The 22866-nt window shown below is 33.3% G+C and overlaps 1 protein-coding gene across 1 annotated transcript in view; it reads left to right on the top strand.

Annotated features, from left to right (window-relative positions):
* LOC129917815 (trophoblast glycoprotein) overlaps window positions 1-20462 on the top strand; it is a 72944-nt gene extending 52482 nt beyond the window's left edge. The window contains exon 3 of the mRNA XM_055997989.1: window positions 19197-20462. Coding sequence (XP_055853964.1) covers window positions 19209-20393 — 1185 coding nt within the window. The 5' untranslated portion in view covers window positions 19197-19208 and the 3' untranslated portion in view covers window positions 20394-20462. The remainder of the gene's footprint in view (window positions 1-19196) is intronic.
* The last annotated feature ends 2404 nt before the right edge of the window (window positions 20463-22866 follow it).

The raw sequence follows: 22866 nt of genomic DNA, 5'->3' as shown, positions 1-22866 counted from the left end.
GATACGAATATCTTCTAAACGGTTAAAGCAATCAATTTCATTCCAAGGAATTTTTTGTAGAACGTTTAAGCCCCTACAAGAATATATCTTGCTAATTTTGAAAATAATAAAGTTTCAGTGAATTAGAAATTTTTTAAAAATATAAAATGTTTTTATATTTTTTTTTAACTTTGACCTCGAATATCTTTAGAATGGTTAGATTAATGAAAAAAGTTAATAAGACCTTTTTTGTGGAGCAATCAATTTCCAACAAGAATATGTCTTGCGCGTTTGATCATTATAATTTTTCAATTTGTTACAAAATTAAGAACAAAAAACGAATTTTTAAAGATTTTCTCGATATTTGGACCTCAAATATCTATTCAACGGTTAGATAAACGAAAAAAGTGTATAAGGCCTTTTTTGTAGAGCGTTCAATTTCCTACAAGAATATGAAAAGAAATTTGCTAAAAAGTCAATTAATAAAAAAATTATTTTTTTTTAGTAGAAGCTTGATGTAAAAATGGAAAATTGCAAAGCGGAGGACCTTCCCATTAATATAAAGAGCTCATATTTGGTGTGTTTATTCTAGAGGGGTCTAGCAATCGATTTTTCAGAGTACAAAATCAAAAAAAAAAATTTCGATTTTTTTGACCCACCCTAATGTGCATGTTCCATTGATGATTAAAATTCATTCCCTCAATTCCAGAATTTAGAAAAAAAATATAACGTTGCGGTGGCAAAAGACCTTAATGGTGAACTGGGTGGGAATTAAAGGCCCGAAAGTTTGAGGGGCGCCATTCATATTCTACCAATTCTTAAGCTTATATTCTTTTTATCAATTCTTGTCACACATTCGCCATGAACTGTCAAAATAGATAACTGTCATCTTTTGACAGAACTGTTATATTATATAAAGTAACCCAGAGAATCATCGAATTGTTTTTCAATTCTCACTGTAAATTGATTCTATCTATAGCAAGTCATCGATTGACTCAGTATGTATTATACTGTTCTACTGTTATACTACAAAATGTACGATCAACTCAAAAATGTTATAATCAATCTCAGTCGATTTTATGTTGAGCAAGATAAAAGACTGCGATGTGGTGCTAAATGCCATCTTCAATTGGAACTTACAAAACTGTTATACGTTGTTAAGTGATATAATTGAAGATGACATAATGAGTAAACCCACATTAGCGGCTCACACTAAGATAATACTTAAGTAGTTATACTGTTTAACTGTTATACTACTGAATTCATGGACGTTTCTCTACATACCAATATAAAAGTGTTATAAAAATATAACAAATCTTTTTATCAATCATGTTGAGCCAGCGAAGGATCGGGATGCGGTGCTGTAGCATCTTCAATTGTAGCCATAAAATAGTGCTATACCTTGCTAAGAAATATAATAACCGTGTCTAAGAACTGAAGTAAAAGTAAGTAGTTATACTGATCTACTGTTATACTACACAGTATTTTGTATGAATTTATTATAACACTTGTTCGTCTGGAATAAAATTTTGTAAATGAATCATCTCTTTATAGTGGATTAAAGACATCAGTCTTCATCCAGTTACGTAGATTTGTTGGCTTTGGGTGAGCCTTAAAGATCCTTAGTTTTGACGTTTCTGATTAATGATTGAAGCATAGGTGGCGCTGTTAAATATGCCTGTCAAAGGTTCTAGGCACAAACATATCATAAACCAGCACCGTTGCCCCACTGAAAAGGGAAGTTAAAATGACAGAAGGAGATAGTTTACATACTTTGTGTGCTAGCCATCGCCATTATGATATCTCTCCACATGGCAGTTGCACTCTGCCACGTTTCAGCAATAGGTAAAAACTTTGCCATCAAACAACTTTTGTTGTAAAAAAGACCACTTTCAACTGTGTGTGGACCATGGTTATAGAGGAGTTATGAGCCCAGGAGCACACACCAGCGGTGAACTTCTATACTTCCATAAAATCCTGCCGGTTAGTTGCCAATTAAAAATCGATTATATCGTACACTCAATGAATTTTAGCCAACTGTCGGGAATGATGATAAATGGATTTCTGTTATATGAGGGGTCATCGTGTCGTTGGTCGTTCGTAGTTAGATCCCTTCTATATAACTATGATGTCATGCGACTAGTGGTTGTATTCGTATGAATCTGGATATAAAGTGGGTAGCATAATATCAGAGACTCCCTATATTTTTAATTGAGTTTTTTGTGGGTGGAATGGATGGAAGCAATTCTATGAAAGCGAGGGATTTCTGTAAGCTTACATTTAGGGCAAGAGCGAGTTTATAGTAAGTATACTCATAGAGAGAGAGTGTGATCCTATTAAATATTTTCACACTCTTGTCATTCTGGATGGGTGAAAAGTGAAAAAGTGGTGTGGTGGAAATGGATGGTGGAAAAAATATAAATTTTGAGGGCGACAATTAGTGACATTCTGAATATTTAAAATTTTGCTATCGCAGGAAGGGCGGGAGCGATATTTTTAGTACTATTCATACCCGTTGGCGTTCGTTGGTTTTTGGGAAGGGAATGGATATGCAAAATTTTGTAGATTCTATTAGATTTTAGTTTTGTGTTTTTTTTTTTCATTTTTTAATTCCCCAGTGGTATAGGTAACTATATAATTTAGGGAAAAGTAAACCTCAGTGGGTAAATAAGTGTGATTAAGGTCAACCCATGTTTTGCTGACAGGATACTAATTTAATTAAAGAGCTGTCTTTTTGCTCCACTAAACGAGAAACTGATTGATTGGTGGATTTAAATTGTTGGAAATGAGAGCGGGCGGGGCAAGATATAGGAATATTGATAAAATTAATAGCAAAAGCATTGAAATTATCCATGTGTGTAGGTATGTTGTATTGTATAGGTAATATAAAGTCCATTAGACCGTAATTCAAGATTAGGCCTTTCATCAGTGAAATGTGCTTTGTAATCAGATAGTATTATGTTCAATTACGATTACTACTAGGTTTCACATTATAATATATGTGTGCGGTTTCACAATTTTAGATGGAAATGTTATTTTTTCATTTCATTTCATTTATTTAGGTATAGTAGAAAGTGAATAATATATACAATATGATATTCTTAAAATAAGTGCTGAAGACAATGCTTATTCAACTTTAATATTATTTTATAGTGTAACAGAATAATCTTAATTTTTAACATTCAATTTTGGGAAAGCTTTAGTTCATATGAAAACCCATTGACAATTTTTATACAATTTTTTTTTTTTTTTTTTTTTTTTTTTTTTTTGTAACTTAAAACTAAATAAAAAATACTTATAAACTAAGTAGGCAAAAGTTCACCTATAAGTGGATTTTCTGAAAAAGTGCATTTATCAAAAAACTTGTTTGCTAGGGTATTTAATTTATCTAAAACAAATTCGACGTTCGACATATTATGTAGATCGGAGGTGGAGAAATGCCATGGTAAGTCAAGAATCATTTTAAGAATTTTATTTTGTACGACTTGTAGTTAGAAATGTTATTAAACCACACCAAAGGAGTTGAATATTGCCTTTGGGACATGATGTTTTTTCAAAGTGTCAATTTAAGAATTTAATAAATTTAATTGATTTAACATATTTAGTGTTTCAATACCTTACTTTGGAAATCTTTTTAAAAGTAGTCTTTCAAACACAAAAAAGATCCAACTTTTCGAAAGGCAGATTTTTGCGATTTTGAGTAAAATAAAACTATTTGGTTAACGATCTATTTGATATTTCGAGAAGAAGCGAGTTAATTGCGCTAATGTGAAGAGCTTTTAGCAATGCATTGATACAAAATGTTCATACGATTTTATCCTTTGTATATCCCAGTTCACATTCACTTTTTTTTGTTTAGTTTTAACTTAGAACAAAGGCATTCAGTGACCAGAGAAAACACACTGAAAAAAACTTTGGTTATGAAATTTGGCTTTTACGTTTGGGATATTAGAATTCCCAAGAAAAAACCTTCCTTTCAATTTTCAAAGATTTTTCTCATATAGAGTTTTCATGCAAGGTTAGAAAAACAACATTTTTAAGATCAATTTATGTGAGCTTGTCAAGTTTGCTGCTGATCCAAAAAATAATCTCCGGTAATAGTGGTCCAATAACTTACAAAGTCCTTATTAGTTTTGAACAGTGTTGTAAAAAATCATTTTTTTAAATGCATTTGTTTTCCAAATTTGAAAAAAAAAAATATTTATGGCAATTAAAAAAATTTTGCATAAAAAAGATGTTATTGCAATTGAAAAATACTTGCATTTTTTTTTTTTTTTTTTTTTTTTTTTTGACGGGAGGAAATCTTCAAAAGACACTTGGCAGTATTCGACACCAAGTAGTGTGGGACTCTTAACCACTAAAACCACCTCTTTATCAGGACCAATCTTGAGAGATCGGCATCAGATTTTTCTTTCTTAACTTTGTAAAATCACTTTGGGGGAAGTTTAAACTTTTAATACTTTCCCATGTTTTTTTAGACCATAAGCTCATGAGGCTTGGTTCTTCTTAATCTCCGAACATGGTTTCTTGTATTCAAGACGGACACCATTTCAGAATTGGTATGACTTTGCAGTCTCTGATTATGGGATACAGCGTATTTTTTTTTTATTTCTTATGTACCAAGGTGCATTAACTATTCCACGAAGGACTTTGTTTTGGAATTTTTGGATGATTTCGGTATTTGTTTTCTTTGTACAGCCCCATAATTGGATACCATAGGTCCAAACAGGCTTTAGTACTTGATTATACAGCATTATTTTGTTTTGGGTTGATAAATCAGAGTTGTTACCAAGTAACCAGTACATTTTTCTATATTTCAAGTTTAGTTCTTCTCTTTTCTTTTTGATGTGATCTTTCCACTTTAGCTTTGCATCCAAAGTCATTCCAAGGTATTTGGCCGTATTGGCGTAAGGTACAGCTTGATTATTAATGAATATTGGAATATTGTTTATCTTTTTATTTGTGAAGTTTATATGTGAAGATTTTGTTTCATTGAGTTTGATACGCCATTTTTCGGTCCAATCTCTGACTGTGTCGACGGCATATTGCAGCTTTACTGCTCCCCTAGAGACACATTTGTCGGGTACCAAAATTGCGGTATCATCTGCAAAAGTAGCCATTATGGTGTGATTCCCAACTGGGATATCCCTTGTGTATAGTAAATACAGGGTAGGACCTAGGACACTTCCTTGTGGTACACCGGCTTCTATTTTCTTCAATTCCGAATATTCTTGATCGTATCTTACTCTAAACAATCGGTCTGAGATGTACGATTTTAATATTTCATAGTACTGTCTGGGAAGATCCCTTGCATTGAAAATAATTTTTTTATTGCAAATACAAATAATTTGCATTAAAAAAAAATTACTGCTAATACAAATTTTCAATTTCAATGTAAAATATGTTCATTATTTCTTACAATTTTGACAATTTGACCATATATTAGGTTGATTATTATAGTTGAAATAGCGAATGTCGTTCAAATAGCCAAAATTGTAATGAATTTGATGAATATTAAAAACAAAATATTAAATGTACATATTTTGCATTGAATTTTTTTTTTTCTAGGTAATTAAGAAAATTTTTTATTTGCAATGAAATTTTTTTAATGCAAAATATTTTTATTTGCAATTCAAATTTTACTTTCAATGCAAATATTTTTCTGTTGCAATAGAAATTTTTTTCAGTTGCAAAAAAAAAAATTTTTTTTTATTTGCAATAAATATTTTTTTTTTTTTTTCAATTGATATTTTTACAACCCTGGTTTTGAAATTACGTCAAATGTTTGGCGCTGTTTATAAGAAATAGTCATTTAAAAGTTGAGTGTTATTTTTTTTTTTTTTTTCTTTCTACTGACAACATATAAGTTTAGGACTATCCAATATATACTTAATTTTTTGTTTCCAGTAAATAAAAATTTTAAATCCAGTTAATAGTTTGACGTTTAACCATGGTCATTATTTTCTCATTCAATAGAGTAAAAAATATTTAACAGAGCCCATAAAATTCAATTGCCAAAATATGATATGTGGTCACTGTGGCGTATGCGTAACATTTTTTTTTTTGTATACTTAAACTATTTTTTTTAATTTCTTTTCTTAAATAATGAAAGAAACTGACCCTGACAGACGTATCAATTGTAAGGATATAGGGCTTCATTTCACAAACAGTAAATTCATAATATAAACTCTCCTTCAAATTTCTTGTAAACTGACCAACAATGATATAAAAGAAGTAAAAACCTAGTTTTTAAGCATAAATAAATAATAAATTGCTAACAAAAATTTGCCCCAAAAACATTTTGCTAGCAAATATTTGTATGCATTATACACGCTGAAGCATGTTTTTCGATTAATGGAAATTAATATTTAAAATTCGAATATTTGTAAATTGGCAACTCGTTTTCATTGAATACTCCTCTTGTGGCAATATAAATCAACAAGATTTTCAACTCATTCCCAACACATCTTAATTGCTTCACCACTTCATAGCCTTGAAACATGAGATCCATCAGCTTGCACGTGTCATGCATTTCAGTATATCCTTATGCATGAACTAGAACAAAACGATATAATTTCAAGCCAAGAATCTATAATTTATTACCTTGGCTAACAATTCAACACGTCTTAGTTCTAAACACCGAAACACCTAAACACACTCAATATAACACTCTCTCGCATCATCATGTCTCAGTTTCAAGGATGTCAATGTATTCACATTCACTAATTGGAATGACTTATCTCAATCTAATTCATTTTTTAAAGCACTCTATCTACATTCTCTTTCTCTCTAAGAATCTGTCCCATTTGGCCCACAAAATAACTCTTCTCTCTTAATCCCTTCGAGAATATCACTTTTTTTTAAATATTTTTTCTCTAAATCTTAAGAAAGTAAAAAAAGAAATTAGAAAAAAAAAATTCTCCCATGCGAGAGAAAAATATTTCTTTAGTGATTTAATTCACCGTGAACATAATCCTCTTCATCATTTTTCATTATATCCCTCAGGACATTGATTGCATAAAGACAGAGAACACATTTTGTATATATTCCAATTAATTAAAAATCACTTAACCTTTCTTTAAAAATGAGAAAGAAGAAGACGAAAAGAAAAGGAAGAAAATCTTTCAAATCTTTTTTTTTTTTTTTTTTCTTAAATGCAATTTTTTGTGATTTTATTTTATATCCTCGTTGTATTCGTCTTTATGTTGAGGAACATAATCATTCTCTAACAAGCCCCATTATAAAGTTATGATCGCATTCCTTTCACAACTCTGATTTTTTCTATCAAAAGATACATTCAACTTAACCGTCACCGTCTACTTCGTTTCATCGTTTTCGTCGTCGTCGTCGTAGTTAGTGTAGTTCTTGTCAAAGTATCTCCTTCGTTGAGTTGGTGGTTTTCTTAAAAATCCATCGAAACTTCTTAATCCAAGTTGTTTCTTTTTTTTTTTTGTATATAATTTCATTGGCAAAATAAATATACAAACTTTGAGGTTTTTCTGATTTTCTTTTTTGTTTTATTTTTTTTTATTTTTAAAAGAAAAACAATCTTAAGGATATTATGCTGGCTAGAAGGATACGCCTGAAAACAGCTCAAATGTACGTGCTTTGGCTGGTTCATAAGAAAAAAGAAGGATATCTTCATTTTATGCTTCAATGGAGCTTTGTCTTTGATTGGATTCTATTGTTTTTTGTTGTTATTTCTTTAATTTTATTTTTATGCAATTTTTAAAAATAAAAATACACCAAAGAGAGAGAAGGTGTCAATTGTTTCAAATCTGTTTAACATCTTTCTAACAAATGAACTCACTTTCATCTTAAAAATGATTATATCAGGTGCAAAATATTAAATACAAAAAAAAAAAAATTAACAAAGACAAGCGAAAAAGTCAAGAAAAAATATTAATAAACATATAATTTTCATTTGTATCTCTGAATATCTAATGAAAGTGCAAGGATACAAACACGACACGAGTACAACCATCAACCATCACCCACCGCCACCATGTGTTTTATACAGCACCCAGTTCTTGTTAGATAATTTTGTTCTGTATGATTATTTATTTATGAGAACTACGTGTTTTCTTGCTCGTTTTTTTTTTGTTCCAACAAGACATCAAACAGAACTAAGAGAACTACGGTGACCATACTTTTTTTATCACAAAATCTTGTATCAGCATAGTATTTGAGTAATCATAACTTACTTTTGTCATATTGAAAAATATGAACTTAGCTTGGCTGTTGGCTTTTTCGCTCAGTTCGTGTGAACTTAGCGAAGCACCTCCCCTGAAACGAATTCAAACTACGAGGTCCATATTTTATTGCTATTTTGTTGCAAATTAGTTAACGCAATTTTGTTGATTCATTAGTTTTGGTATTTCCTATTCATTATTTTGATATTCCTCTGAATCGAATTCAAACTAGGTCCATATTGTGTTGCTTTTTCAAGTTACGGCAATTTTTGTTTTTTGTTCCGATAGTTTTGGTTTTAATGGCTTTTTCGCTCAGTTCGTGTGAAGTTAGCGAATCACAACCGATTAATCGAACCCATATTTTATTGCTATTTTGTTGCAAATAAGCTACGGCAATTTTTGAATTTTTTTGCTCCGTTAGTTTGGTTTTATCGGATTTTTCGCTCAGTTCGTGTGAAGTTAGCGAAGGATACTCCATGAATCGAACCTAAACTTGGTCCATATATTATTGCTATTTTCTTGCAAATTATTTTCAGCAATTTTAACTTTTTAGTTTTGGTTTTATTGGTGTTTTTCGCTGAGTTGGTGTGAACTTAGCGAAGTATCTCCATTGAATCGAATTCCAAACTAGGTCAATATTTTGTTGTAAATTAGTTACTGAAATTTTAACCTTTTTTGTTTTTTTAGTTTTAGTTTTATTGGATTTTTCGCTCAGTTCGTGTGAACTTAGCGAAGCACCTCCCATGAATCGAATCCAAACTAGGTCCATATTTTATTGCTTTTTTGTTGCAAATTAGTTATGGAAATTTTAATTTTTTTGCTCCGTTAGTTTTGGTTTTATTGGATTTTTCGCTCAGTTCGTGTGAACTTAGCGAAGCACCTCCCATGAATCGAATCCAAACTAGGTCCATATTTAATTGCTTTTTTGTTGCAAATTAGTTACGGCAATTCTTTGCTCCGTTAGTTTTGGTTTTATTGGCTTTTTCGCTCAGTTCATGTGAACACCTCCCTTGAAACGAATCCAAACTAGTTCCATATTTTATTTAAACATTTTTTCATTATAATTTAGAACAGATGGTAACATTACCCAAAACAAATCATTTGTACTTCAACTTTGGTTGTAGTGTTTATTTCTTTCACGTTTTTATCTCTGTCTTTTCGGCCTCTTATTTTTTCTTTTATACCTATTATTTGTTCGTTTTTGTTGGATTGAGCAAATAAAAGAAATCGTAAGTGACTGCTATTGTTGATATTGTAACGATGAACGAACTACTTTTAAGATAAAAGTCTGAACACACTACCTGCTACAGTAAAGGTAGAAATGTGAACGGACCTTTAGTAATTAAGAAACTACCCTCTGAACGCATCCAAAGAAATTCCCTCGACTGCTGAATATCCCAAAATATCCCACTGGACTGGAAGTATGAAGCGCCCCCTCTTGGAAAGGAAGCTTCGAGAAGCAAAGACGAGAACCTTCGAAGACATTCTCGAATTCCGAATTTCAGGTATAAAAGGGCAGCGTGGACACCGACCGGATACAGTTTAATCTTGAATGTGAAAGAGTACAGTACAAAGTGAAATAAAGTGTTGGAAATTGTTAGTAGTAAATAAAGTGATTGAAAAGTGTGTTTGTTTGAGCGAATAATAAAAGTAAATTGATTTGAAATAAAGTGTGTTCTTATTTGAACGGAAAGATAAGTGGAAGTTAAAATAAACGAAATAAGTTTTATTGTGAACCCGGAATAAAACGTTACATTGGTGTCAGAAAAGTGGAATAAAACTTATTTATTTGTGCGAATCAGATAATTTCGCGAATAAAATAAAAAGTGCGCGTGTGTTTTAACAATAAAAAAAAAAAAAAAAAAAAAAAAAAAAAGTTTAAAACATTTTGAAATAAGTAAAAGTGCTCGCGTTTAAAAAAAAAAAAAAAAAAAAAAAAAAAGTTAAAATGGGTAAGACATTAAATCAGTTAAGTTTGACTGAGCTGAAGGCGGAATTAACTAAGCGAGGTCTTCCTACTGCTGGATCGAAAAATGACCTCATTATTCGTCTGCAGGATCATTTAACCCAGATAAACGAAAATTTGGACACATTTCAATTCGAAATTGAAATGACAGAAGAACAAGTAAGTAATACTTCCGATATGTCGTCCATGGTGGCTGTTCTCCTTGCCAAATTGGAAGAGCAACGTAATGAACAGAAGGATGAACAGAAAAATCTTCTTGAACAAATTGAGATACAACGCAAGGAACAGAGAGAACAATTAGAAAAACAACAGAGTAGTGTTCTCGAGAAAATTGAGGCACAACGTACCGAGCAAAAGAACCTTCTAGATGAACAGAAAACCCTCATCGAAGGTAAGCTTGATACGATCGAGAACAAGTTTGTTGCTCTTGATGCTTCCATAAAAGACGTTGCAAAACAATCTCAAGAAAAAATTGAGAAAGTTGAAGAAAAACTCGAGCAAGTAGATGGAAAATTCGAGAAAGTGGATGAAAAATTTGAAAGAATAGAAGTTAAAATCCAAAGTTTTACCGAAGAACTTGACAAAGTTCGGAAAATTAAGATTCGAGAAAGTTCTGCTGAGTATCCAAAGAAGAAGGAGATGCATCCACCAACCTTTGATGGACAAAGTTCTTGGTCAATCTACAAGAAACAGTTTGAGGCAGCTGCCACAACCAATGGCTGGGATGACGAAGACAAATGCATAGCGCTGACTCTTGCTCTTAGAGGTCCTGCTGCTGAGTTATTACAAACTTTACCACCAGAGAAGAATGGTAACTTTAACGCTCTTGTTCAGGTAATTGAAAAACGCTTTGGAGATGGCCATATGCAAGAAGTCTTCCGCGTCCAACTGAATACAAGAGTCCAGAAAAGAGGAGAAACTCTGCAACAACTCCAAGCTGATATTGAAAGGTTGGCTCATCTGGCATATCCGAAAGCAGGAGACGATATTATCAGTCAGTTTGCGACAGAAGCCTTTATTCGTGCTGTATCTGATACAAATCTCCAGCGAGCGATTCGGACAGCCGGAAAACATTCCCTTCCTGAAGCATTAGCGTTCGCACTAACTATGGAAGCAGCAGAACAGGCTTCTCAAGGCGTTCATCGGGTAAGAGAAGTTGCAGTGGAGGAATGCTCTTGTCAAAAACTCGCATTCCAAAGAAACCAGCGAGACGGAGCTGCTCGATGCTGGAACTGTAACAAGACCGGACATCTCCAGCGGCAGTGCAGATTGCCACCAAGAAGAACTGCTTGCCAACACTGTGGAAACAGGAATATTGCCCAACAACAGGTAAGCGATACAACCAACACTCATCCTCAACTTGATTCCCATTCGGGAAACGAGTAAGAACCAACTTCGAGGGGCAGAAGCTGGTTTCTGGTATCGATGGCCCCAGAACCACAATTCAAGTCTCACAGACTAAACGAGACAACAAAAGTCTGACAGTAGAGGCAACCATAAATAACAACCAACACGTGGCTACAATTGACACCGGTGCCACTGCCTCTATTGTACGAAGAGACTTGGTGAAGATGACGTGGCTACATAACACCAACAGCTACCGTCTGAAGACCGCCACAGGAGAAGCAGCAAGGGTGTACGGTGAAGTTCGTCTTACGATCCGTATGGCAGAACTAGAGTTTTCGCATGTGTTTTTGGTGGCAGATATATGTGACGAGTGCATCATTGGAATCGACTTTATGAAGGAGCATGGAATCATTTTGGATATCGGTAATCAAGTCCTGAAATACAGAAATGTGGAGATCCCAATGGTCTATGGCAACGAAAATTCAACAACAATTAGAACTGTCATCAAAGAAGATATGTGCTTGCCTCCTTCTTCAGAAGTTTTTGTGTGGACGAAGTTAAAGGGGAACTGTGGAAGCCATCGATACCTCATGGTCGAACCAGAAGTTGAGCAAAGTTCCGAAAACATCTTCATCGGGAAGACTCTTGTGGCACCAAAGAACAACATGGTACCTGTACGGATACTTAACATCAAACCGTACCCAATCAAGCTTAAGAAAGGAGAAGTTGTTGGGCAATGTGAATCTGTGTCCGCAATAACTAAGATCAATGAGATGGACATACAGATGACTATGAACTCTGAGAAACTAAAGACTCAAATTCTCAAATCAGACAACTTGAGTCAACATCAGCTTAATGTTGCTGGAAGGCTTCTTCATGAATATGCTGATATCTTCTCTTCACCCAGCGGGCAATACGGCCGAACACAACTGGTGCAGCACCGAATCGATACAGGAGACGCTAGGCCGATTCGTCAACCAGCAAGACGTCTCCCCTTGGCCAAACAAGGTGAAGTTGAAGAAATGATATCGACAATGAAGAAAGACGGGCTGATCGAAAATTCCAAAAGCCCTTGGGCATCACCGGTAGTTCTCGTCAAAAAGAAGGATGGAAGCACTCGATTTTGTGTCGACTACCGCAGGCTGAATGATGTGACGAAGAAAGACAGCTACCCACTGCCAAGAATCAGCGATACTCTAGATGCAATGGAAGGAGCACAATGGTTTTCGACTTTGGACTTGAAGAGTGGCTACTGGCAGGTAGAAATCCATCCAGAAGATCGAGAAAAGACGGCTTTCTGTACAGGAAATGGTCTGTGGCAGTTCAATGTCATGCCGTTTGGGCTATGTAATGCCCCAGCTACTTTTGAGCGCTTAATGGAGTGCGTTTTAAATGGATTAACCTGGAAATCTTGCCTAGTCTATTTGGATGATGTCATCGTTTACGGGAAAACATTTGATGACCATTGTGAAAACCTAAAGGCTGTATTCCAGAGGCTACGAGAAGCACATCTTAAGTTAAATCCAAAGAAATGTGCACTTTTCAAGACCGAGGTTAAATATTTGGGGCATATCATCTCATCCCAAGGAGTAATGACTGATCCAGAAAAAGTTGACACTGTGAAGAATTGGCCAACCCCTCAGGACAAGCATCAACTTCGGAGTTTCCTCGGTCTGGCAACGTACTATCGACGGTTCGTGAAGGATTTTGCGAGAATCGCCAAAAGCTTGCACCAGCTTACGGAGAAGGGTAAACCCTTTAAATGGTCAGGTGAGTGTGAGAAAAGCTTTCAGGAACTGAAGCTACGGTTATGTGAAGCTCCTGTGTTGGCCTATCCGACTCCAGGCAAACAATTCATCATTGACGCAGATGCAAGTAATGTTGGAGTTGGTGCTGTTTTATCGCAAGTTCAAGACGGAGAAGAAAAGGTCGTTGCCTATTTCAGCAAGGTACTCTCGAAACAAGAAAGAAACTATTGCGTGACCAGAAGGGAACTTCTAGCTCTGGTATTGGCAACAAAGCACTTCCATAAGTACATCTATGGACAGAAGTTCCTTCTTCGCACAGATCATGGTGCACTAAATTGGCTTTTGAACTTCAAAAATCCAGAGGGTCAAGTAGCAAGATGGATCGAGATACTCCAGACGTATCAATGTCAGATTCAACATCGAAGAGGAAAGCTACATTCAAATGCAGACGCATTATCTCGGCGCCCGTGCAAGCAAGACTGCAAGCATTGCACACGGCTAGAGGAAAAGGAAGTTGTCGCTGTAAGAAGAACGAGAGCTGATCCCATTTGCGGCTGGAGTAATGAAGAACTCAGGATGGCCCAACAGGAAGATTCGGACATCGAACCCATCCTTGCATGGAAGGAACATGAAGAGAAACCAGAATGGGCCGACATCTCCGACCGAAGCCCCAATCTCAAAGCATATTGGGCACAATGGGACTCACTTCATGTGCAAGAAGGGTTACTCAGGCGTAAGTGGGAATCCGCAGATGGTAAATCTTATGTAATGCAACTAATCGTACCTCAGTCAAAGGTTAATAATGTTCTCCGAGAGATGCACGAGGGAACTTCTGGAGGCCATTTAGGCATCAACAAGACGCTGGAAAAGGTACGCCAGCAATTCTACTGGTTACGTATGAGAGAAGACGTTGAAAAGTGGTGCCGAAAATGTGATACTTGTGCCGCTAGCAAAGGACCAGCTAGAAAAATGCAAAGCAAGATGCATCAGTACAATGTGGGCACACCTTTTGAGAGGATTGCAATAGACGTGGCAGGTCCTTTTCCCGAAACCAACAAAGGAAACCGGTATATCCTCGTAGTGATGGATTACTTCAGCAAGTGGCCTGAGGCATTTGCCATCCCAAACCAGGAAACCAAAACAGTTGTGGATAAGATTGTCTTTCATTGGGTGAGCAGGTTCGGAGTACCCATGGAACTTCATTCCGACCAAGGAAGGAACTTCGAATCTAAGATTTTTCAAGAGGTTTGCTCACTCCTTGGCATCAAGAAGACGCGAACAACACCGCTTCATCCACAATCTGATGGGATGGTTGAGCGATTTAACAGGACACTTAAAGAACACCTGTCAAAAGTAGTCAACGATAATCAACGAGACTGGGATCGACATATTCCATTATTCTTGATGGCTTATAGAAGTGCAACACATAGTTCCACTGGACATACACCATCGGAAGTCCTTTTTGGTTCTACAATACGGCTGCCAAGTGAGATAAAATTCGGATGTGTTCCAAATGAGCCACAGGAAATAGATGAGTATGTTGATAACCTGAAAGAAACACTGGCTGACATTCACCAACGGACAAGGACAAATATAAAAGCGTCTAGTGACAGGATGAAAACAAGATATGACGCGCGAGCGACAGCAACAGGGTTTCAAGAAGGAGAACTTGTGTGGTTTTACAACCCCCACCGACAAAAGGGACTATCACCGAAGCTACAACAAAACTGGGAAGGCCCTTACACAGTAATAACCAGAATCAACGACGTGGTTTACCGTATACAGAGAGGGGTAAGAGGCAAATTAAAGGTAGTTCATTGTGACCGTTTACATCGTTATAATGGTGAAAGAAGCAATGGAGTTGTTCGGGACGAACAATCCTAAGAGGGGGGCAATGTAACGATGAACGAACTACTTTTAAGATAAAAGTCTGAACACACTACCTGCTACAGTAAAGGTAGAAATGTGAACGGACCTTTAGTAATTAAGAAACTACCCTCTGAACGCATCCAAAGAAATTCCCTCGACTGCTGAATATCCCAAAATATCCCACTGGACTGGAAGTATGAAGCGCCCCCTCTTGGAAAGGAAGCTTCGAGAAGCAAAGACGAGAACCTTCGAAGACATTCTCGAATTCCGAATTTCAGGTATAAAAGGGCAGCGTGGACACCGACCGGATACAGTTTAATCTTGAATGTGAAAGAGTACAGTACAAAGTGAAATAAAGTGTTGGAAATTGTTAGTAGTAAATAAAGTGATTGAAAAGTGTGTTTGTTTGAGCGAATAATAAAAGTAAATTGATTTGAAATAAAGTGTGTTCTTATTTGAACGGAAAGATAAGTGGAAGTTAAAATAAACGAAATAAGTTTTATTGTGAACCCGGAATAAAACGTTACAATATAATTCTTGGAAAAAAATGTGAATTCACAGCGGGTACGAAGAATAATGTTACACACGTTAATGCGTTAAAGCTGATAAATTATTATTATTGAGTTGTTGTTGTTGTTGAGGGAAATTAACGTGGTAAATCATGAATGCAATAAAAAAACACTATGAAAGAACTCCAGAAAGATCCACCAAAATGTATATTTTTTGACATTTTTACGTTCTTAAAGCATGTTAAGTGTTCCATTATAACCGCTAGAAAATGTAGGATGATGTCATATGAAATCGAAACATAATAACAGATTTCTTCGTCAAGTTTTTGTCAACTTTTACTTTCGATGGAAATTTTTCAGTTATTAGTTCAAAGCTTTGAAGCGGATTAGCTTCGTTAAGTTTTGATTTTGACCGTATAACTGGGAAAAGTGCCTACATATCGGACTCATAATGGATTTCTCAGTTTCGTTTAGTTTTTTGGAGTGAAGTATGTTCAATATCGCATCTTACGAAATTAAATATGACACTTCACTGCATGTTTCACTCAATTCTTCGATTTGACATTTGTTCAATTTTGGCATCTTGTTGTGTCATGAGAGCGTTGTATACACCCTGAACTTATCACAATTTTCCAAGCTTCGTTAAGTTTTGGATACTTATGACAGAAATTAACCATACTTTTCATTCGTTTCTGCATTAGGTTCTGTTTGATTTTACTTATTAGGTGTGCTACATTATTCGAGTATGTTTACACGATGACATGTATATCATCAATGACATTATTTTAAATTTTTACCCAATGTCGAAATGTCAAAACCTGACGAAACAATGCTTCTGTTTACTTTTTTCTTTTCTAAAGTACTGGAAATGTTCCTAATTTCTATGTTATTTATTGAAACATAAAAAAAGCACGTCCGAATCAAATTGTCACAAACTGTTTAGGGAACCCCTTCTTTTCGCATAATTCACCTTCTTTTAAAGAAAGACAAAAAAAAATATGTGGAAATGTGGATTTTAAAGATGCAAGGCATTTCAAACCAGCACATTCAGGAAAACAAGAAAAAACGTTACATTTCCCTTATTTTTCTGTATATTTGTTGTATATTTTATGCTTTTTAAAGCTGAATGTTTATTTATGGACCATCAGCATCTGCAGATGACAAAATATAATATACCCATGAAGTCTATATGAAAAAAAAGGGATGACAAAAACAGAAAAAACACCCAACAAACAACAAAAAATCAAGAAAAAAAGAAAAAAATTGAGAATACAAAATAAATTTCACAGTCATTTCTTCGTTCTTTATGATGTTTCTGAATTTTTATTATATTTCGTTTTTTCTTCGTTCTCTCTGATGCGGTGGTGTGGCCCCGTTAAATAATAATACTACAAAAGAAAAAAAAAAAAACTATCAGCAAATAAATAAATGGATGAGAGTGGGCGTGTGTGTTGTAGAATAGCATATTTTTTTTTTGTACAATGGAGAAAAAAAAAACTGATTCAAATGTGGTTCTTATTCATGCAGGAAAGTGGATACAAGGATTGTTGTATGTTTTTTCTCCCAAAGCGATGCTATTTTATTGTCCCGGAATTTTTGCGGTTTTCTTGTTATTTGTATATGTCTTTTATTTATTTATTTTTCATGTGTGGTTGCTGTTGTTAAATAGTGTAAACAGAACATCATCGACAAATAACCAGCAGTGTTTGTGTAAATCCAATCAAAATTAATGATGTTTACACCTGTCACCAAAAGTCAAATTCATTCTGGTTTAACTGTCAAATAACAACTATAGATATCGCAAAAGCCACATTCAGCTGAACTCTCAGAACTGATTTATTTGTGTCTAAATTCAAATGAAAGACTGAAATGCAGACAAAGCGTAACGAAACACACCAAAAAAAATCGTATAATGGACCCATATTCACGGATTTCTATTAGTTTCGTTAAGTTTTGATTTCGACCGTTTAAGTGCTTACGTCGCACTTATAATGGATTTCTCAGTTTTGTATAGTTTTTGGCAGTGGAGTATGTTTAATATCAGACTCAACGAAAGTAAATATGACAGTTCACTGCATGTATCACTAAATTTTTCAATTTGACATTCGTTAATTTTTGACATTTACATCCCTTTGCCACCATCTTGTATTATTGCACCTTGATAATGTTCTATACAAACTAAACCTTTAACAGTCTACGTAAAAAAAACTCCAAGCTTCGTTAAGTTTTGGATACTTTTGACAGAACTGAACCAAACTTTTTTTTTGTTTCTGAAATTAGGTTCTGTTTGATTATAAGTTTCCATAAAGAGGAATTTTTAAGGATGCTCGTATTGAGCAAAAAAAAATTTTTGCTGGTGGAAAACTTGAAAAATGTCCAATGGGATTTTTTTGATTTTGCCATATGACACTTCTTATTCATTTTGCTTACTTTATGCTGCCAGTCAGTATTATTAGGCCAAGTGTAAAATTTTTACATAATGTAAACTTTATCTTACCCTACCTTTGAATACAATTCAGCCTTTGATTATAAAGTAAACATACATAGAAACCAAATTCTAAAATAAACTGACATTAGTTTAGTGACAGTTCAATATAAAAAAGGTAAGTGGTTACCATGCTTTAGAAAGTTTTGTTGTTTATGGTTTTTTTTTTTAGAAGTCAACTTGCTTATCGATAGCCAAAATAATATATAAAAAGAGATATGACACCAATCGATCTACTTCAACAGATAAAACAAATTGAAATGTATTTTTCATTTTTGTAGATACCTACCTTTTTTTTGTTTTTTTTTTTTTTTTGATTTTCTCATACAAAAAAAAAAAAGAAATGACAAAACCCTTTTTTTAAACCCTTTGGGTGGGAAGGGTTTTCTTTTTTTTTATGATTTTTTGGCCTTCAGTATAACATCGTTTTGTAAAGCTATCAAATGTGTACAAGTTTCAATGTTTACGATGGTTTTTTTTTTGTTTTTTAGACTTTAGAGTGTCTAGTCAACAAACTGATGATGGAAACGATATCAATAAAAAGCCAATGAAGGCAGAGATTGTTTTGTTTTTAAACGAGGGTATCAACATATCGATTACGAAACGTTTAGGTTTTTTTTTTGTGTCTACATTTTAATGAAATGACTTCAATTATTGGATTTGGGATATTGGGATCGAAAGAAAAATATTTTGAATTTTATACGTTTTCATATGGAATTGATTGATTTCAATTCTTAATACAGCTTTAAATTATAAAGGTTATTAGATTTTGACAGTTCATGGCGGCCATATTGGTAATCCAAATTTTATTACTTTTCGTTCTGACTACTTCCTCTCAACTAACAATTTTGTTTCTATAAAGCTTTACAGGAGCTACAATAGTATCTCTGTAAAGCTTTAAAAAAGTGAATTTGTTAGTGTCCTTAGATAAAGTTTTCATTAAAATTGACAGATAATAGGTGACATTTAACGAAGGTGAAAATATTTCCCTTAATATTGCAATTTTCTGAAGTCTTATTTGATTTAAAGACTATTTAAAATAAATTAGAAATTGTTGGGTCTCAAAAATATTAACGAAACCTTATGTTTTTTTCTTTTCAGACAAACGTCAAAATGTACCGAATCACAACGAGCACTCTAGTGCTGGCCATCATATTCATCAGCACAACAGTATTTGCCGGGACATGTGGTCCCAAATTTCCCACCGAATGCATATGTGGGAATGAGAACTACGAAAGTATGATACGCTACGTCGTAAACTGCACAAATGCCGGCCTTCAAAATACCAGCGTATTGGAATTTATGCCCCCTGAAGTGGAAATTCTTATTTTCACCGGCAATAACATACCACAGCTGCCATGGAATGTTTTTGGTACAATCAATGATTATACGTCTTTGACAATTGTTGACATGAGTAACAATCATATTCGCGAAATTCGAGGGAAAACTTATCATCATGTTCAAAATGTCAAACGTCTCATATTGAATCACAACAATTTGAGTATATCACGAGATGACGATGAAGTTAACCATCATCATCCGAGAGTATTTTCGAATTTTATGAATTTAGAGGCATTACATTTGACAGATGCCTTCGATGACAATACGTCACCCCATCTAAGTGAAGATTTGCATGATATATTTGTCAATAGTAATTTGGCGAAACTTCAAAAACTCCATTTGGAACAAAATGAAATATCACACTTTAAAGATCGTAAGGTTTTCTGTGATTTGCCGAGTTTACGTGATCTTCATCTTGGAGACAACAATTTGAAAGAAGTCAACTTTGACATCAAATGCCTTAAAAATCTTCGATTTCTCGATTTAGAACGCAACAAATTCGAATATGTCAAAGCTAAAGATTTGATTTTAATGGACGAACTAGAAGAAAGACCCGATCGTACAGCCAATCTGATTGTTGACTTCAATTTGAATCCGTTTGTTTGTGATTGTAAAATCAGTGTTTTACACGATTGGATACAACAGACAGCTGTGACAGTTCGAAATGAAGAAAATCTCATGTGCTTCCGCAATCACACAAAACCGGAACCAATTATGAAAATGCAATATGGCAAGTGTGCAAGTTCGAAATTGAGAGCTTCAATGACAGGCCATACAATGACACTTATCTTTTTGCTAATTGTATTGAGTATGATTTTAATTGCACTTGTTGCGGCATTGATATATGTTAGTAGAGATAGAATAAAATATATGATTACACCAGTGTTTGATACAGTTTCGAAAAAAGTGCATTATACATCGATCAAAGATGAAGATTGTCCGGAGGTTCATGTCTGAGAATTTATCCTATACACACATTTATATTTATTTTAAACTATACATTTAATTGAAAAAAAAAATGTAAAATTGTAAAGCATTAATTTTGCAGCAGCATAAATTAAAAATTAGAAAATAAGTTTTTCATTTTCAATTTTAAATAGCGTATAAGAGTTGTGTTTTGTTTTTTGGTTTTGTTTTTTGTGGAATTGAAAATGGTTTTCAGTGTAGACATTTATTAGAAGAGTTGAAAAAAAATTATAAGTCAAAATTAAATTAGATTATAAATCATTTATTTTAATAATTTTTAAACACTTTGAGTGTTTTATAAGACAACATATCACTTAAATTTAATTTAAGACATTTCATTGTTTTTTTTTAATCTTTATTAACTTTAAGGCATGTACAACATTATCAAACAATATTTTTTTTTAAATCATGCAATGTTCATTGCATTTCTACTTTTCGTTCAGATATCGATCAGTTTAAGTTTCTTCGTCAAAAATATAACTGATTCGGTTAAAAAAGAAAAAATTGACAACTGATTGCATCTTGTTATATCAGGATGTCACTCATATTCATTTGACGTATCAAAAACGTTACCCTTCGCATATTAATCATACCTAACTAAAGAGTTGAGCCTTAAAGCTACAACATGGTGGCACCGTTCTCCCCTAAATCTGAATTTTCTTTTCAAAAAATTAAAGCAGTTGTTTGTTTTTGAGTACATTTTCCACAGAGGCATGCAATGCAACTGCAGTGTCAGATCGATTTGGTTGTCGTTAAAGTATACGTTGGTTCAAAATAAAGCTGGGCCAGCATTTATCTGCGTTAAAGACGGTGTCCAAATTGGATTTACTGATTTTCACATTTATGTGCTACTTTATCACTTGCACTTTATGGTGGAAAAGAGATAGTCAAAAGAGACAGTAACTTTTAAACATCTTCGAACTCACAGAGATATCAAAATGAGTCAACGGAATGAGGCCAATGTGAACACTGTCCAAAGAATGAAACATGTCAAAACTGACGTAAGTTTGAATATAAATTTTTATTTTCTTAATATCTTGATTAAGATTAAACACTAACAGTTTAGATAAATTGTACTGCTTTTTTTCTTTAAATAAAATTTTATTCATACGCATGCACATTTCTCATGTTTGAAATAAAAAAAATATTATTTTTATTTTTAGTTTTTAAGTTTTTTTTTTTTAAATTAAAAATAAAAATCAAAAGTCAAATCATAAATCATAAACATTATTTTTTGAAAATAAAAACTTATAAAGCCATACTAGATTAACATAAATAATTTACATTTTTCTTATAATATTTTTTTTAACATTATTTTGAATATGAAAAAAAAAAAAGAAAATTAAATTGTAAAATAGATATCTGTGATTTAAGTTAATATAATTAAAAATAATTGTAAGATTTTATTTTTCATTCATTCTAACAACTAATACATTTATTTTTAAATTTCATGATCTTCTTTGTGTTTATTTTAAGTTTTTGTATTTTTCAATAAAAAAAAATAAATAAATAAATTTTTGTTAACAAAATGGATTGTTTTTAATTTCTAAAGAAAATCGAATGATTTCTAAGAAAATGTATGACAACACATTAAAATTGAGGCAAACAATCAGTTGAATAAGTGAGAAGTGATGGATTTATTTTAAGCGTTGACATGTGTCATTCATTCAGTCATTAGGACAATATTCCAAAAAGTATAGGTAAACTAATTTTTACATATATACATAAAAAGTATGGGAAATTTATTATTAATGCTTTTAGATAAAACAAAAAATAAATTGGTAAATTGCCAAAAACCGATATTTAAGTGACAGATGGCTTGAAATTTTAAAAATATTCTTCATTACTTTTTTTGCGATAGGTATTGTTTTTCTATTAGTTTAATGACAAAGAAAAAACTTTGAGTATGTGAATTTTTTATCTTATCAAACATTTATTTGTCAGACAACTTAAACAAAAATTCAAACATAAAATATATATATGTACATAGCTAAGCCTTAACTATAATTTGCCGAAAGTACAAAAGTGACAATTTTCGAACTCATTTTGTATGTATTTTCCGACCAGAGAACTCACAAAAATGATTTAGAAAGCGCATCATTTTGAATGCTCTTTTTAAAAAAAATGTTTTTATTTGAGAATGTCCTGACAAACAATTTTGGTTCTATAAAGCTTTACAGATGCAATTGTTGCTTCTGTAAAGCATTATAGAAGCAAAAATGTTAGTAGGGGTATTAGCAAATTTATGTCTCAATACCTTAAGCTATAAATTATTTCCAAAATTATTGTTCTATGCGCTAAAATCTACTATTGTTCCAAAGAACAATAGTAGAGATATAACACATTTACCCCAAATATTAAAAAAAAAATTGCTAAATGTAATGAAGAAATCAAGTTAAAGTGCTTTCTTCAAAACCAAAGAAGCACTGTAGTGCACTGGTTTAAACAGAAAACCTTTTATTTA

The sequence above is a fragment of the Episyrphus balteatus genome, chromosome 4 (assembly GCF_945859705.1).
Source record: "Episyrphus balteatus chromosome 4, idEpiBalt1.1, whole genome shotgun sequence".
Lineage (NCBI taxonomy): Eukaryota > Metazoa > Arthropoda > Insecta > Diptera > Syrphidae > Episyrphus > Episyrphus balteatus.
This window is presented reverse-complemented; position numbering and strand designations above follow the sequence as displayed.